This window comes from Gekko japonicus, unplaced genomic scaffold (assembly GCF_001447785.1).
Source record: "Gekko japonicus isolate JY-2015 unplaced genomic scaffold, Gekko_japonicus_V1.1 scaffold2635, whole genome shotgun sequence".
Taxonomy (NCBI): domain Eukaryota; kingdom Metazoa; phylum Chordata; class Lepidosauria; order Squamata; family Gekkonidae; genus Gekko; species Gekko japonicus.
Window position 1 is genome coordinate 113,276 of NW_015177097.1, and position 17,246 is coordinate 130,521.

The 17,246-nt window shown below is 42.4% G+C and overlaps 1 protein-coding gene across 1 annotated transcript in view; it reads left to right on the forward strand.

Annotated features, from left to right (window-relative positions):
• The window catches only part of LOC107124772 (protein argonaute-2-like), a 37,342-nt gene extending 35,556 nt beyond the window's left edge, over positions 1-1,786 (forward strand). Inside the window, 1 exon segment of the mRNA XM_015428282.1 lies at positions 1,459-1,786. Within this exon segment, the coding sequence (XP_015283768.1) occupies positions 1,459-1,567 (109 nt within the window). The 3' untranslated portion in view covers positions 1,568-1,786.
• Positions 1,787-17,246: the final 15,460 nt, after the last annotated feature.

A 17,246-nucleotide genomic window follows, 5' to 3' on the forward strand; every position in this document is an offset into this window, starting at 1 on the left:
CAAGAAGACACCACGTCTCAGTGGCATATTCTGAGATATTGAGTCGATGAAGGGGTTGCACGCTTGGATATGCTTTGACTTCTGTTTAAATGAAGGTCGAGGGTCGGATGCCAAGTGTCCATTCTGCTACTGGTGGAGCCCTGATGTGGTGGAAGAGATGTGCTCTACACAAGCAGAAGGGTCCTTGTGTCTGTGGAAGGCTCTGTTATTAGCAGGATGGATTCAGGATAGGGCAGCTGCACGTGCAGGACCTGCTGCAACGGCGTGGGGATGTGTTGGATTTGGCAGTGTCATATCATGTCCGTAGCAGAAGCAGCAGCATTTTTTACCTTTGCCCAAACAGAGCTGGCGACATTACTGGGACCCCATTAATACTAGATTGCAGGGTTATTTCCTCTCACTGTGGAAGGTCTGGCATGTCTTCAGGAGAAAAAAAAATGCAGCATTTTATTTTTGCCTTTAACAGAAATAGTGTAAGCAAGTGAATGAATGGATACAGTCCCACTCTGGCAAAGGGGTTCTTAGCTGGGTCCCAATGGGCTGCCGCCTACCAGGTTGCTGCTGGTGTGAGAGAGGAGGAGGGGGTCTTGCCCAGTTCCCCTCTTCCTTGTAGCCCCCTGCCCTGCATGACTGTCAGCACAGGTCCTCTGATCCCTGGCGTAGTCTTCTCGCTGGTCAGAATGGCAGGGCCGGGGAGTCAGCGGCTTCTGCCGGCGGAATACTTTTATAATCCACCTCTGAGAAGAATGCCTCATCACTGAGGAGAATCAAAAGAATGGGCACATGTACCCGTAGGGTTACTTCCGCAACCATACAAGTACATGCTAGATGGCAGGAAAACCTGCATGTGTTAAGTTGCCAGTTTGTTGTAAACAAGTTGTGCTGTATGTAACTCCTCATCAACCACTATAAGCTGGGAACCCAACAAACGTGGGCTTCTCTATGTCCTTTCCCAGGTTGACATGTGCCACATATATAGCAGTGGTCCCTCGTTGGGTGCCCATGGGAACAATGGTGCCTACTGACACTTTTTCTGGTGCCTGTGATGCGATTTTAGAAATTTGGTGGGGCTAGGTAAAGCTATTGCCCCTTGGAGGTTTGATTGGCTGTGCAGCTATTTAAAAATGCCGCTTTGACAGCAGTTGCTACCACCTCACAATGATTTTTGTGGTGTGCCTGGAGGTAAGCAGCAGCAATCATTTTGTGGCTGCGCCTACTACACTCTCTCAGAATTTCAGAGGTGCCCACAGGTCGGGGACCCCTGCCTTATAGTGTCAAGAACAGGTCTGACGTGTGTGTAGATTTGTTTTTTGGGGTAGCCAACTGCTTGCTTTGAATGTGTGTGGTGTGGGCTGATGAGAAATATAATTATGCATCAAAATTGCCTCGTATCTAAAACTGTGTTTCAAGGTTGAAGTAAAGGAAATGTTTCCCTCTTTCTTCCTCTGCATCTTCTAGTGCCGAAGGGAGCCACACTTCTGGTCAGAGCAATGGCAGAGATCATCAAGCACTTGCGAAAGCTGTTCAGGTTCATCAGGATACGCTACGCACCATGTACTTTGCTTGACATGTTGCGGCAGTGATTTCAGTAACTCGGTTCAGAGTTGGATTCACAGGAGACCAGCTGCACTTAGACCAACAGTTGCCCAAGCTACAGCGACAGCCAGCAATGAGTGATGCATCTTTATTTTATTAGGTTTTTATTTTTTTCCCCCATTTGCAAGAAAGCCTTCCGTCCAGAAATTTCAGACTCCATTGAGAATTGCAGACCTGTACAAAATCCCACAGCTATTAGTGGATTTGCCAAATCAAAAGCTGCTTGTCAGGAGAATGGGAAACAAAAAAAAAACAAAAAAATCAAAACACACATTTTCTAACTAAATTATGAGCTACGATCTCAGGGCTAAAGACAAAACTTTTCACTTAGTTACACTGTTCTCGGTATATTCTTGTTCGTTTCTGATCTGGCAATACCCAGGCAAGATTAGGATCAATGGGCCAGGGAAAGTGTTATGAAGTTACTTTTATGCCTGGAAAGAGAACAAAGCACTAATTTAGGTGTCACTGAAAACCTTGATTGTTCTGGATGCATTCACAAATATTTTTTTATTATTAAAATGCAAAAAAAAAAAAAGGAGGGGGAGAGAGAGAGAGAGAGGAAAACCTGGTTTGTCCTTGGCAGTCTTTTCAATGAACAGTCTGTGTGTGGGTCTAAGGGCAAAAGTATTTTCTGAAGTCCTGTCCTTGAATGTCTTTCATTGTGTTATGTTCAATTTTCCCCCCAATAGAATGAATTATGGAATGTTTCAGGAAGGAGGAGGAGCTTATCTATCTTTTAGGTCCATTGAAAGATCAGCAAAGCGTGCCATTAAAATCATGTTTTTTAAAAGAAAAAAAACCAATTTGATGATAAGTCAGAATTTATCCCGTAGGACTGTGACACTTAATTTTCCAAAGCTTTTCCTTTAAAAAGAAAAAAAGTAAGAAAAAAATACGGGTCTGTGGTGATACAGTACAATCTTTTTCACTGTTATGTTTGAATTAATGTAAGATTTATGTGTTTCACAGTATTAACATGATAGACTAGATGCTATTTATTTTTATTTACTAAGGAGTGCTCAACATATTTCTGTTAACATATCAAGAATGCTTTAGATTTTAGAAATGAGAAGCTTCTATTGGGGACACTAGTGATTTTTTTTTGGGGGGGGGGCGCAATTCACCAACCGTAACGTGCAAGTTCTCTGTCCCTTTCATCAGGGATTGTGTTGGGAGGCTTTGCCCACATGCCCTTGAAATGAGCAAAGAATGCACTGTAGCAGTCCTTGGTGTATTGCACCTTTTCAAAACCAGGAATACACAACTGACTCCTGGCACAACTCAGAGACTGACATGATATATCATTTAGCTTGTATCTGGAAGGACTTTGAAGAGCCTTTTCAGCTCCGTAGAGCTAACATTTCTGTAGTTTAGATGTGAACACAAAAGCAGAGTTCTTGATTTGTGCAAGCACAAAATAATTTATCTGTTTGATCATCCAGGGCACAGGAGCTGGAGAAAGAGAGAGAGAGAGATCTGATGTTTATTTGAGGAGGGTGGTGTCTGTCTTAATGCATCAGGTGATTAGAACAGGGAGAGGAAGGGTTGTCATTCTCTCTGGAGAAGCATTCATTAGAATTGAGACCTACTTTTCCCCCCCTTCAAGACAAAACTTCAGTATATTTGCACAGGGTTCATATAAATGGTGATTCACACACACACTGTTGCACTAATGATGCCAGCAGGAGAATGCTACAGAGATACCGGAGAAGGGAAGGTGGGGAGTTTTCTTGCTAACCTGATCTTATCAGACTTTTAAAAAAGTTTTTACAAACGTCCTTCCTAATTTACTAGGATTCCTCACCTGCCCCCTCCCCCAACGGCTGCACCACTACTCCTGCAATCCGTTTTTCTACTCAGAAACCAGAAAATGGGTTCAGGTTGTGCTAGGTTCAGTGATGCCTGCGGAGGAAAGTGCTCAGAAGTTTGTGGTCTACAGAAGTTTAGGGAATCTATCCTGGTGTGGTGCTCTGCATATATCAAGCCGTGCCTTGTATTGTCAAATACATGTGGCTTTTGAGGCAAAGTTTGTGTGTGTGTGTGTGGGTAGGTGGCGGTGGTGGGGGTCTGCCCTTAAAAAAAAACCAAAACAAACTTACCTGACGGCTCCCAACAGCTCGATAGGTTTGGGAGAACAAAGATCCAGCCATGGCCTCTGCCATTCTGCTGTGGAAAGCAGAGTGTGGCGCCTCCCATGTGGTGCATGTCGTTCTTTCTGTTCGGATTTGTTGCACTTCCCAGCTAGCCTAAGGAGAGATGTTGAAATGGGAAGTCATGTTGAATTCTGATCCTTGTTCAGTTGACGAACCAGGCTAATCCCCCCCCCCCCAGCTAATCTCCTGCTTTTGAAGTGATGCCCTGATTATCTGTTCGTCGGGCACTTAACGTGACGTCGCTTTGTTCTTTTGTAGCCACTTGCATCACCTTGAACCTAAATCGGGCAGAAGGAGATGGATGGAAATCTGCCTTGTCTTCCTTCTTATAACTGGGTTGTCAGGTCACAGGCAAGACCCTGCTCTGTGGCCGCTGTTAATTAGCGGTGAGCTGAAATAGCGGCTGCTGTCTCTAGGTGCTGGTTGGCCGTTGCTAGCCGCTTCATCTCCCCCCCCCCAACCCCTGTTGTCGAACCCGAAGAGTAACTGTGTATCTCTCACTTTTTATTAAGAGCTAGTGCTTGTGAGTCCTGTATGGCCCTTCTCCAAAGAATTAACGTCCTGTCACTGGCAGTTTTGTTTGCATATCTTTCTGTGGAAGGAAGAACATGTCCTCGTCGTCCCCTGTAGGTTAGCCACCATTTGGGGCAGAAAAGAAAACGCGCCTGGTTTTCTCTCTCATGTACTCTTAAAACGGCTTCTGCTTTTTTTCTCTGTTACCCCTGTGGCAAAGCTAGTGTCTAAGGTATTTCCGCATCTTTTGGAGGGGGGGGGGGTTGTAATCTTTTTTTTTTTTTTTGCAGCAACTGACAATGCACTTTGAAAAAAGTAGGGCACTCTGAATATGCACAGGAACTGCTTTTTAATAACATATGCATAAACCAAAACTTCAAATTGAAACAAAGAACACACCTTTCTAAATAGCTGTTTACCACAGTGTCTCTTGCAAGTACAGCAATATCTCAGGTGACCAATTCCATACACATATTCAAAATAGTCTCCTTGAGAACCACAGGGAATAGTTTACAGGACTGAGGTAGCCTCCAGCATCCTATACTTGGAGAGACTATGAAATCTGGTCCCTTCTGTCAAGTTAAATAATTAAATGGGTTCTGTTGCTGATTTGGTTCCCACCCCCCTCCTCTTTTGTAGAGCTGCTTCTCTGTCATTCGTAGATCTCGGGGTCTGATCCTTTGTGTAGCTGATGGAGTGCCACTATGGGTTTTTCACCATCATGGTCTTCTATTGCTTGCCATAGTTGGCGAAAAAGAGGCGCCGACGTTCAGTTGTAGCCAAATAAATGTTGCAGGATTTGCAAGGACCATAATTGCTGCACTCCTTTCTCATTACTTCATTTCAAGGGTAAAACTGTGCTGGATGCTTATCTATGCCATTGCTGGGGCAGTTTTGCTTGGTGCTTAAATCCACGTAATGTCTTGTAGTATAAAAGAACAAATGGGTGACATCCCACCCCTGTCAGACAAACAAACAAACAACCCAACTGCTTTGCCTTTGCTTACAGATTGCCAAGTGAGAGAACCTCATTAATGTAGCAAGTTTGGCTTTAGAAACAAACATGTACAAGACTCATGCACACCAGGCTTAAGTTTTAATTTCCTGGTTCATTTGTCCAAATGTTTAAAATTAGTATTGAGATATAAAAGAAATGCAGCAGCTGATAGGTGTGTCACTGTTCCTAAGGGCAGACCGAAAAACCAGCAATGATAACTGAAGCCATTTATTTTTTTAAAAAAATCAGAAAAAGTAGTATTAATTGGTCTCTCGTGCCTTTCAAACACACATTCTTGATGCAGAGAACACTGTTGCCTTCTGGTACAGGTGGGAAGGCGATTGCTGCCCCTTCTTCAGAGCCTGTGTGCTGCTGACCAGAAGGGATGCTAGAAATGGGGAGAGGGGGAATGACAACCATGACTGGATTTGCTCGACTGCTGTCATCCATCGTCCAAGTTGGATCGCGTCCTTACGCCACCTCCTCTGCTTGGACTGTAAGCACAGATGCAATCAGGCCAGCCAGTTTCATTACTGTTTCTATGCTGAGTTAGTTTGGGATCTGCCCATGCATTTTACTCCTCAGTGAATATTTGTATAACAATAAAAAAGCCTAGAACTTTGATTTTTTTTAAATTAAATTTGATTTTTACAGAATTTATACCCTACCTTTCTGCCTTCATAAGGGCCACCAAGGCAGTTAACTCATTAAAACATAGGTATTAAAATCGCATCTTAGACCATTAAAAACCCCCAGCATCATTAAAACCAAAGCTAAAATACATAGAAAAAGCATAGAAATGATTAAAATATAGGGAAGGAAGGAGGGATCACTGAGTGAAATAAAGTGTTCTTTACCTGCTGGGGGAAGGTGGCAACAGAGGGGCATAAGCCAGTTTCTGTGGGGAGAGAGTTCTGGAGTTTGGGTGCCACCACGGAGAAAGCCCTCTCTTGGGGAGCCTTTGCCTAACCTCAGAAAACGGGGGCACCCAAAGCAGGATCTAATGGTCAGGCAGGTTCATAAGTGAGTAGGTGATATTTCAAGATAATCTGTCCCAAACCATGTAGGGCTTTAGAGGTCAGTACCAGCACCTTGAATTGTGCCCAGAAGCGAATTGGAAGCCAGTGTATGTTGGCCAAGACTGGTTCAATATGGTCCCGCCAGAAGCAAATTGGAAGCCAGTGTAGGTTGGCCAAGACTGGTTCAATATGGTCCTGGTGACCCACAAATCACTAGAGGGTGCTTCTTGAAAACTTGCCAGTAGGTTTCTCTGTGTGTTGTCCAGCTTGTAAGGATGTCTTGTATAAATTGGGTTGTGGTGTATTTGAACAGGGGAGAAATGAAGTTACTCATGAGCTGTGTGCTTTGTTTCTGTTCTGCTTTGCATTATCCATCCCATATTACGCAAGAGGAGGTGTCCCGTGTTAGGTTCCTACAAGCTTGCACCTATGTCTTAAATCCTGTTAATATAATGCTTCGAAAGGCACCACGGTATGCCTGGGCTGTGGAAGTGTTTAATAGTGCCAAGTCCTTAGGGAGAGGCGTACATGTGTGGTTTTCTATGTGTCCTGGCTCTTCTCCTACTCCAGGATGCAAGACGACAGACAGGCATCTGTTGCTTTGTGGTTTTCTATGTGTCCTGGCTCTTCTACTCCAGGATGCAAGACAACAGACTGGCATCTGTTGCCTAAATGAAAGTTGAGGAAGAAGCCAGTCTGTCCATCATAGAGCATGTTGAAACAATAAAGCAGAAAAAAAAAAAATTGTAGAAGGGAGGAGGATCTGTTTTAGCATATTTCTTCTGACTTGCATATAGTAAACTGTACTCCATGATAATTTTATGTCCTAATAGCAGTTCTTGAACGGAAATACTTGATTAAGGGTGGGATGGGGACCCAGAAGTGTGGTTCAGGTGGTGCATTCAGACAACTGAAGTGGGGGGGGGGTCACACCAAATCAAAACAAAGATGAAGAAACGAATTGGTGCTGCAGAGGGAAATGCCTCCTTAGTAATTACACAGCCCCTACGTGTTTTCATATGCAGCTTCGTCAGGGAGAATCTTTCAGATACTTTTTAGTTCCATTCGAACAACTGGCAGACTTTAGGACTGGGTTAAACCAATATTTTCATTGGAATGATACTTGTTGTAAACATTTAATGACAACATAATGTGTACTTCCCTTATTGTTAAAATTTAAGGGGGGGGGGACTGAAAGCGATTGAAACACTTAAGTCTAGCACACCTGAAGAACTGTGCATAATATGCTGGGGATGTGGTGCACTTGGCTTACATGGTCAAGGAAGTGAATTCATAGCTTAACTTTTTGAACGTTTGGATTATTACGCGTGTTTATGGTTTTCTTTTTCCCCTTCTCAGTTTCCAAGTGAGCCAAACATGAATAAACTCTCACACAATTCCTGGGGATAATCACCCACAAAACATTTGTTATGACTTTGAAATTGCCAGCGTTGCCTAATGCTCCATTGGCAATGGGCATCCAACCATTGCTGTTTGTACAGAACAATGAATCTTTAGAAGTGGGAAAGCACTGGAAAATGTTCCATCCCACATCTCTGGTAGCTCTGCTGAAATTAGTGATTTTGCAGGCATGCTGGACAAAACAGAGAACCCTTCCCCTTGAAATCAGTGAACTCCCTACTGTGTGTAATTTTGAATTCAGCCATCTGTTCTCAGCAATGCACTCTTCAGTCTCCCCCTCCCGCTGAAACAGTTGTGCATTGAATGAAGCACTAAGTCTTTCCATCTGTACTTCGGCAAAAGCCATATCTATACTTTTTGGGAGGGGCGTTCAAGACCAGGGCAGCCCTTTCCTGTGGAAAGCTGTCGTGTGACTGACTCAGCAAACAATCCCTGTGGCATTACTTATATGTAAGAAAGAATAACAAGTTCTCTCATCTGTAATAATAGTTTTAATTTGCTTTTTTGGCTCTTCTCCCTCCGGCAGCTGTTTTTTGTTGTTTGGTCTAAATGACACCTTTGAAGATTTCATCTTGGCATTGGCTTCTTGCGGCTGAGCTTCCTTAATGTTTGTATCCAAGCTTGACAACCAGGCAATTTTTTCTTTTTTTTTCTTTTTTGAGGGGGGAGTGAACTCTAGCAGGATGTAATTGCACTGATTCTATTAAACTTTTTTTTTAAACTGTAAAGGACTTTCTGTTTGCATCTGCTGTAGCTGTTAGAATAATACTGTACATAGCATTGTGAATAGCACAGGGAGGACCAGTCTGCATTCACTGGTGTATTTCTAGAGATAAGGACCCATTTTGCAGTATTAAGACATGAGGTGAATTGGATTCTGCATTTTTTTCCATTTGTGTGTCACTAGCGAATCTTTGGCTCGGGTAGAGTTTTTCTGTTTTGCTTAATGTATTTTGGGGGAGCGCACCCCTTTCTACTCTTGTCATTTCTTCTCTGTCCTCCCCGAACTGCACTTTGCTTTCAAATGATCATTCCCCCGCCCCTGGTACAGTCAGCTACACGTGGCTCTGCCGTGCAGTTCCTGCCTGCCCTTTCAAGCAGTTGCCCAAACTGTCCGGTCTGTGAGGTTATGCTGGATTCTGTTCACAGCAACACTGTCGAGGTGGCTGTGTGAAATCACCGGTCGCTGACAGATGGACAAAAGGCAGGGCCGGTTTTGTGGTGTGCTGTATTTCATCCTGTATCCCTGGGGCTAGTTTATTGGGGGAACAGTTCCCAGATTCCTCCCTGAAATCTCCATCCTCTTTGAAGTCTCATCCCCCGTGAACAGCTGTGATTTCAAAAGCCTTCCTATATTATTTAATTATCCGAGGCAGAAATAATACCTGATAGGAACTTGTGAGTTTTGGGCAGAGAAGCCAGTGTCTCTACCCTGTGCGGTGCTCTTCTTTCATCCCTTCTTCAATGCCAATCGTTTTATCGTGCTGATCCTGGTAATATGATGGGGTTTTTTGGTGTGGTTTGTACCCTGCATCATCCCAGTTAAATTTCTGCTTCCTTTTTCATATTTATGCCTGAAGTATTAAAAGTGAATGTAATGGCTTGGCCAGACTACGGTAGAGCACTCTTCAGTTAGCGAGCAGATAGTGTTAAAAGACTACCTCCTACATTCTTTGAAAGAGATTAGGGTTTGTTTGTTTTTTAAAGTTGTAAAATGCTATCAGCATTTCTCCATGTAGCCAAATTTCACCAAAGGACTTGAAATTTCTAAGATCTTTTGGCTTCTGGGTTGAAAAGGCAAGTGCCATACAGATTCTCTTTTAATATGTCGTTGTCTAGAAGAAGCAGGTCCGGATGGACTCTCCGATTAGCTGTCTTGTATATTTTATTGGAATTGAGGCAAGTTGCTTTGGCAGGTTTGGCACGTTCACATTTTTCTTTAGGGTTGAACAGTTATGACTGTGGCACAGTCATTTTTTTAAACCTTTTTTAATACTGGTGTTTCCAAGTAAGATTTCCCCCCACCATGAACTAGTGATGTGCATGCTGGGAGGGAGGGGCTGGGGGGTGGCTTTGACCAGGATCCAGAAAGCTACTTTTGACGTGTCTGATAATGGGAGTGCCCAGGAGATTTTATTTATTTATTTTTTTACTTTTCCTCCACTGAATAGTAGGCCCTCAAACTGATTTTGAATTTCTCCTTGGCTTTAAAAGAGGGTTGCCATGTGGAAAAGGGAGGTGGGGTGAGTTGGGGGACCCTCCAGTTTTGGGGGGGGGCAGCAACCACAAATCCAAACAAATTCTGTGGCTCTTTTGGATCCAGGCCAAACATATATATGTTACTTTATGATGTTTTATAACATATAAAATCTGTAATCCTTTTGAACTGAAGGTAACATGAAGGTGCTTTAAATTTATATGACTTTAAGATACAAATTATGTATTTAAGATAGTATTTAGGTAATTTTTCTTGATACTTTAACCTCAAAGATGCTATTTCCCCTCCATACCTCTCAATAACATATAAACTCTAAATGGGCAAAAAAATGAGACAACCCCCCCCCAGCTGAATTGTGTTTATGAGTGTTTTTGTGTCATTGTGTGAGGACTTAGTTATATCCCAGATCTTGAAATGAGTGTAAATATAACTTAAGGGTGCTTTTGTAAAAAAAACCCAAGCAGAACTGTAGAAAACCGTCCTCTGATCATCACTTCCTTTTGATGGCTTCCATATTTATTCTTAACCATATTACTGTCAAGGTCACTTCCTTTATATATCCATAGGGCTGTTACCCACAAATCACTTACTGTGACATAAGAGTCATTGGTCGAGTCCATTTGGGGCTCACCAGCTAGGTCATAATTGCTTGTACGTTAGTGAAACTGGGTGTGTGTGGCTGGTGGTGTGCAAATTAAGTCTGTTCATAATTTCCACAATCTCTTGGTAATTTGGGGGGGGGGGAAGCAGAGGCATCAATGAACATGAGTGAAGTGTGCCAATAGGAGTCTGACATCTAACAACAGCAGAGATCTAGAGAGAGATGTACTAAGCCCACCCTGGAGCTTCGGCCATGACCTTTGGGGTTTTTGGTTTTGGAACAGCAGGCCCCACAATGACGCACTGTGATAATGCTTCTCAAATGGCCTTGAGTTTCAAAAGCAGGTTGCCGAGTGGCATGAGGGGGATTGTTTGAGGAAATGCAGCCCTTAAAGCCCCCTGGAAGAGGAGAGAAATACTCTGGCATGATGACTATTTGCAGGTTGCTTGCCAGATACATTAAATAAAATAAGTCCCTGTTGAGAATTCAGTGCTCAATCTTACATGCTTTGTGTTTGCAGTGGAATGTCCCCCCTCCCTATTTTCTGGCCTTGCTTTCATTACAAGTTGGGGCAGTGTGAGTGTGTCCCCAAGAGCGGTACCTGATTTTGCAAGCGATGGTGTTAAGAAACCAGTATTGTGTCTGCACTGGCCCAGAAATAGTGTTTTGTGTGTGTGTGCGTGTATTTTTTTAAATTCTGGGAGGAAGGGGCTGCTGCGTTGAGTGTCAGGAACGTTGGTTTTCCTTGTCCTCTGTTCCCAGTTCCTAAAGGCCGAGAGCCTGAAGGTTTCCCAGGACTCTTTTTTCCACAAGACGGGCCTCTTTAAAGTGTGTCACGAGACTTACAGAAAATCTGCTGAAATTTGCCATGAGAGGCCACCACTGTCAGACAGGCAAAACCTGCATGAAGTAACACTTTACAACCCAATAGGCTGCCTCTGTTAAAAATCTTCTTTACTGTGTCAGAGCCTCATAAAGGGCGCAAGAATGTAGTTAAAGTAGAGCTTTTGTTCTTTGAATCGTGTATCCCCTTAGTGGAGCTAGATGGTTGCTGAGTGACTGCAAGTATGGGGCATCACACATTGTGATTCTAACCTTCAAAAGAGGAGAGAACAATGCTGCTGTTGCTCTCCCGAATGAATAAAATACAGCCAAGAAATTAAGCTGACATCCCCTTTCGTTTTTGGGGGGAATCTCCAGATTTCGGGCAGCTTGCTCTCTAGAGCCTTTTTCTAGTACCCAGCGGAGCAAAACAGGAACAATGCACGCCAGGATCTCTTACCTTTCCCCACCTTGTCGCTCTTTTTTTTGTTGTTGTTAAAATCATACCCATAGGAAGAAATACACCCCTTTGGGAAAGAATATGGGCCTGGTGCCCGGCTTTTAAAACAAAGACTACCTCTGACTATGACAAGTTGGCAAGATTGTGGGCACCTTTTAGTTAGTTTTTTTTTCCTTTTTTTCTTTTTCGTGAATCAGATCCCAGGATTTGGGTTGTGGAGATGTAATACACTGTGCTGCTCTCTTCCCCCATTTCCTACTGAGTCTATATAATGACGTTACCATACATACCTTCGGGTGTGAATCCGGAGGCCCCTTTCTTTCTGTGTAGTGTAGGAGCCACAAAGTTAACCTTGGAGTCCTCTTGTCCAGTCTGAAGGGCTGCTTCACACTACTTTTTTAAAGGAGTGTACCTGGGAAGCTTATCTGCACACCCAAACAATAACCTTTGGGTGCATACGGGCATATGTAGCACATGTTGGAGCTGGGATTCGTCTCTGAGTGTACATGGAGTGACAAATCTGGCTTTGCCATTGTATCTTATCTGAAATTGCCTCAATTTCATGCGCTCCATGTTCTGAGACCCCAGAGCTTGTGAATGAAATAGATCAGTCCATAATAGTTCAAGCCAGGGGTGGGTGCATGTACAATAAAATGGAATAGGAAGGACCAGGAATGTTATGTAGGATCAGAGCTCATAGTTGGGAACACTTTAGATTTAACTGAGAATTCCTGGGAGTTTTTGAACCAGTTCATTTCTTTGCTTATAGCAAAAATAAATTAAAATACCCCCCAAAAATTGTTACCTGGGAACTTCAGTATTGTGCATACTTTCCCCCCCTTGTTATGAAAGGAAAATGAGATTTGGAAACCATGTGTTGGTCATCTTTTCTTGGGGGGCGGGAGGGATGCTTATTTAATGGAGCAGAGGAGAGCCGGGAATGGCCTTATTTCAAGTGGTACTATGCGTAAACTGCATTTAACTAGTTTATACCTGTTTGCATCCTCTGTATTATAAGGTTCAAGGCTTGCAGGGCATCCAGCCTCTGCAGAACCACGAGCTGGAGCCTGAAAATGTGCCGCACTAATGGTGGTGCTTTCCTGTGGCACAAGGAGTCATCCCCTTACACAAAAGAGAGTACTACTAGCAGAAGGAGCCTTCCGTGTAAGGAGAAGCCTCTATGTGCCGGAGGAGAGGACCAATGTTAGTGGAACAGACCTGTGAGATCCATCCCCACCCTTCTAAAATTCACACTACTGGGGGGGGGGGAATGCAGTTTTACTTCCACCCAATCACAAAACTGAATACCATTTCATTATATAGATTGTATATTTCACTTTACACATTCGTTCATTTAAATAAAGCTGTGTGCACGAGAGGCAGCACTGATGCAGTACATGTATCTAGATGATTTAATTATATGCTTGCTTAATGCTACACGGTGATACTATTTTAACTTAAGCCTTAACGAACTCATTGAATTTGTCCACAAGCAGAATATGCAAAAATATTGTACAACTAACTCTTTTTTCTGTGAAGGCACATGCATTTTTTTTTTTAATTGAATGGCTCTATCCTTAAAACACACACAAAGTTTTTGAGGAGACAACTGGCCATCTGCCAGGAGTCTGTTCACCCTACCCTGATTTTACAAATTGTGTATTGTGGGGTTGGGATCCAACCAGCTTTCCTGCGGCTGCAAAAGCGAGGAGGAGGTCCTGTGGGGAGGAAAACCCATGGGGAGGCTATAATAAGGAAGGGGATTGGGTGAGAGTGAGCAGAAAGCTGGTCGGATCCCACCCATGGAAATTGGCTCCAGGATACAGCCATATGATTGATCCAGGCAGCAATGTGTGTGGGGGGAAATTTTGTAATATATAATTTGATTTATTTTTTTAAAGGGCTAGGGGATTACTGTACCTATTCATTTATTTTCCCCAGATGAAATATAGTGCGAAAGAGAAGTCTATTTCTAAGCTTATACATTAATTGAAAAGCTCTATTGAAATAGTGATTCCCCCCTCCCCCCAATCTTTCGACTGACATTGAATCCTTCTGTCTCCGAGGTTAATTAGAAGGGAAGGCAAAGTGTTGGGGACCCAGCTATCTTTCCAGTTTGGATCTACCTCAGACCAAGCAGTTGGGTGCTAATTTATTCAAATTATCAATGAGATTGTCCAAAGTGACCAAATGGTATGTGATTACTTGTCATCTAAAGACAAGGACAACATGGGGTGGGGGGGTGGTTAGGGAAAAATGTATTTGAGTTTGTGCCTTTTTTGTGTTTTGAATCCCAATGCATAGTAAAATCAAATCATCTTACCCTACCCTAGAAATAAGTCCTTTTTAACAGTGAAACTGAAAACTGTTCAGTTTATTTTTGGGGGTGGGGTGGGGGGAAGTATTTTAGTGTATTAAATGATTAAAAAATAGACAGCATAATAGAATGCTTGTAACGTGGAGATTTTTTTTTAAATGTAGAAATCTTCTCAGATAAATCCCAGACTATTCTATGCATACATCTCTATGGCCAAGCACTATTCTCTGCGGAGTATTCAAAGTTGTATAAAGCCCTGGGCTGAGTATGCTCCAGTCTGCAAACAGAGCTTTTTGGGTGGCCTGCTCCATTTCTTTCAACAAAGAGGGGACGTATTCAGGAAATTGGGTCTGTTCCCACTATTTGAATAGGAAAGTCCTCTTGGACAGGGGAGTTCATGGGAGGTGCTTAGTGTATGTGGACATGTGTGTGTTCAACTGTGTGCATTGAAGGAACAGGCTGAAGATGCATATATATGCAGTTACAGATACACCGGCATTTGTGGCTGTGCATTTATGCATGTTCCGTGGGAAGCGGGTGTGTGCATATGTCAGGTAAGGGAGTTAAAAAGGTCAAAATAACTTTTTTGCATGTTTTTGTATAACAGTTTGAATACCCTTTTTACTATGAGAACTTTTTTTACTTAAACCTTTTTTTGGAGACTGAGTTGTAATATACTATTGTTTTTTGAAGCCTTTGGGGGTTAAACGCTGGGGGGGGGGGGAGAAAGACTTTATAAACCATAACCAATACAGCACGGGAGATGTTCCCTGTAAAAAATATTTAGTTTTAATATCGGGGGGGAAAGCAAGAGCACCGACATTCCTAAATGACAGGATTTAAGCTATGCCCTAATGGAGTTTTGCTGCCGAGAAACTCAGTCAACAAGAAAACAAACAAAAAAAAATTAAAAAAAAATGAAAACAAGTGTGTTTTACAAAAACTGCCCTGAAGGGTCTATAAGGAAAGCTATATTTTATAATAAAAAAGTAACCATCCTTTAATATGCTGCATATGAAATGATCAGCATTGTTGCACTTTGTCAGTAAATGTCCTGTAAATTGGCTTATGGTAAAGAGTTCTAACAAAATGTTTTTTTTAAATGTACCATAGTACTTTGGGCAGAAAGTGAGAAGACTTACAGGTACCTCAAGATTGAAACAAGAGCCTGAATATGCTGCATTTTGTTCCTTTTATTTCATAGATCATTTTGTTCGGCTTTCATTAGTTTTATTGTGTTAACCGGCTACCTGGCTTTTTTATTTGTACTTGTTCTTTGTATCCCTGAAGAATTGAGGGAGAGTTAGTCTCTCTTCACGTAGGCTAGATACTCTTATCCTTTCACTGATGTTTAATTCAGTAGTTGATATCAAAATCTGCCCTGCATTGTAAAGTAGAGGATGTAGTGATTTTATTTTTTTTGCAACATAGATTTTGAAAGAAGGGATACCAAGGTTGTAAAACAGACAATAGATGCTCTCTTGTCTTGACTTGCTGGTCTGGCCATTCTTGAATATAGCAAAGATTGGGGTAGTGCCTTTTTTTCCTGTTTGCCAAAAACAAAAAACAAAGAAAAGAAAAGAAAGGCCTAACCTCTGGATCTGTAACAATTTTATAGTGACCAAGGAATAAGCTAATGAATAATCAGTTGTGGAAACCTTAACAGAAACCTGAGCCCAGAATATTATGTCATCTCCCAAACAGAAGTCAGCTTAGATCCAGTTTCCTTCAGAATAACATTTATAGTCCCCAAATAACGTAACAGGGATGGAGTCTCTCTCTCTCTTTTTCCCTGGGGGAATCAGAGAGAAATTCTTGAAGGAAGCTTCAAAAGACTGTGAAATTCAACATTCATTGTCCTGTTTTAAGCTTTGGTGATTCTTCTTTCCATGTTTGTTTTACAGCTTGCTAGGTGAAAATACTTTGCACTACTTCTGCAATAAATTCATGACAAACTAACCTTTTAGTTTCGGTTTCTTGTGTATGTGTGTGCATGTGTGCGCGTGTGTGTGGGTGGGTGTGTATATATATTATAAACTAATACTAAAGATCTAGTGTAGTGTGTTCTTTTTTTATTTTTACCTCCATACCGTAAGACCTGTAACAAGCTCAGAAATGCTGTAAATCTTGACAAAAATGATGTGAATGATATTTTATAAAGTTATTTTGTATGGTGTCAGTTTTGTTTCTGCCTCATAGTATGTCAATAAATTACTCATATTTACAAGTTCAGATTCGTTTTGTGTTATGCATAATGGACTTCCACGGCCTTGAATTCGGGATCAGAATGAAATACTTCCTTATAGGTGGAGTAGTCAATGGACTCACGAGTGGAAAACTTCCCTGCTGGCTCTGTTACCAAGCTACATTTGCCCATGGTTTGCTTAACAATTGTTTTGTTGATTTATATTGAGAAGCTTTCTGAAATTCCGCACCAAGAATGGTCCCCTACTTGGGCTTACCTTCAACTCACCATTTTCAGTTTGTATGGGGACTCCCCTTACAGCTCTTTCTAACTTCATCTAGTGGCATTGAATCTTTCCAGACATGAAACCCACTGCAAGGCAGTAGCAATGGGGCTTAGTTGTGTTAGAAATGTGTGATGTGACATTCACAAGGAAGCCAGAGTTGTGATGTCACTAGTGTCAAGGGCAGGAGTGTGGGTAAAAGAACATGGCTGCCAGAGACCAAAAAAGAAAAAGAAAACGGAAGCTAAACTTTCTTACTGTTGCAGTCTCTGCCAGCCCCAGCTTGGAAACCAGTGTGTGTACCTACAGCTCCCAAGACCAGTAGTATTGATGGTCAGTACATCAATTACCTGGCCTCACCTGAATGGCCCAGGCTAGCCCACTCTCGTCAGATTTCAGAAGCTAAGCAGGGTTGGCCCAGGTTGGTACTTGGATGGGAGACCACCAAGGAAGTCCAGGGTTGCTACAAAGGCACCTCTGTTCATCTCATGCTTTGAAAACCCAGTGGGGTGCCCATAAATTTGCTGCAACCTGAAACGTCTATGTACATGTACTCATTTAGTGATGTTACACGGATCACCATTAGGGACAAGGAACACGTTCCTCATTTCCCAGAGGAGCATGTGATTTTACATAAAGGGTTGGATCGAGAGTTAC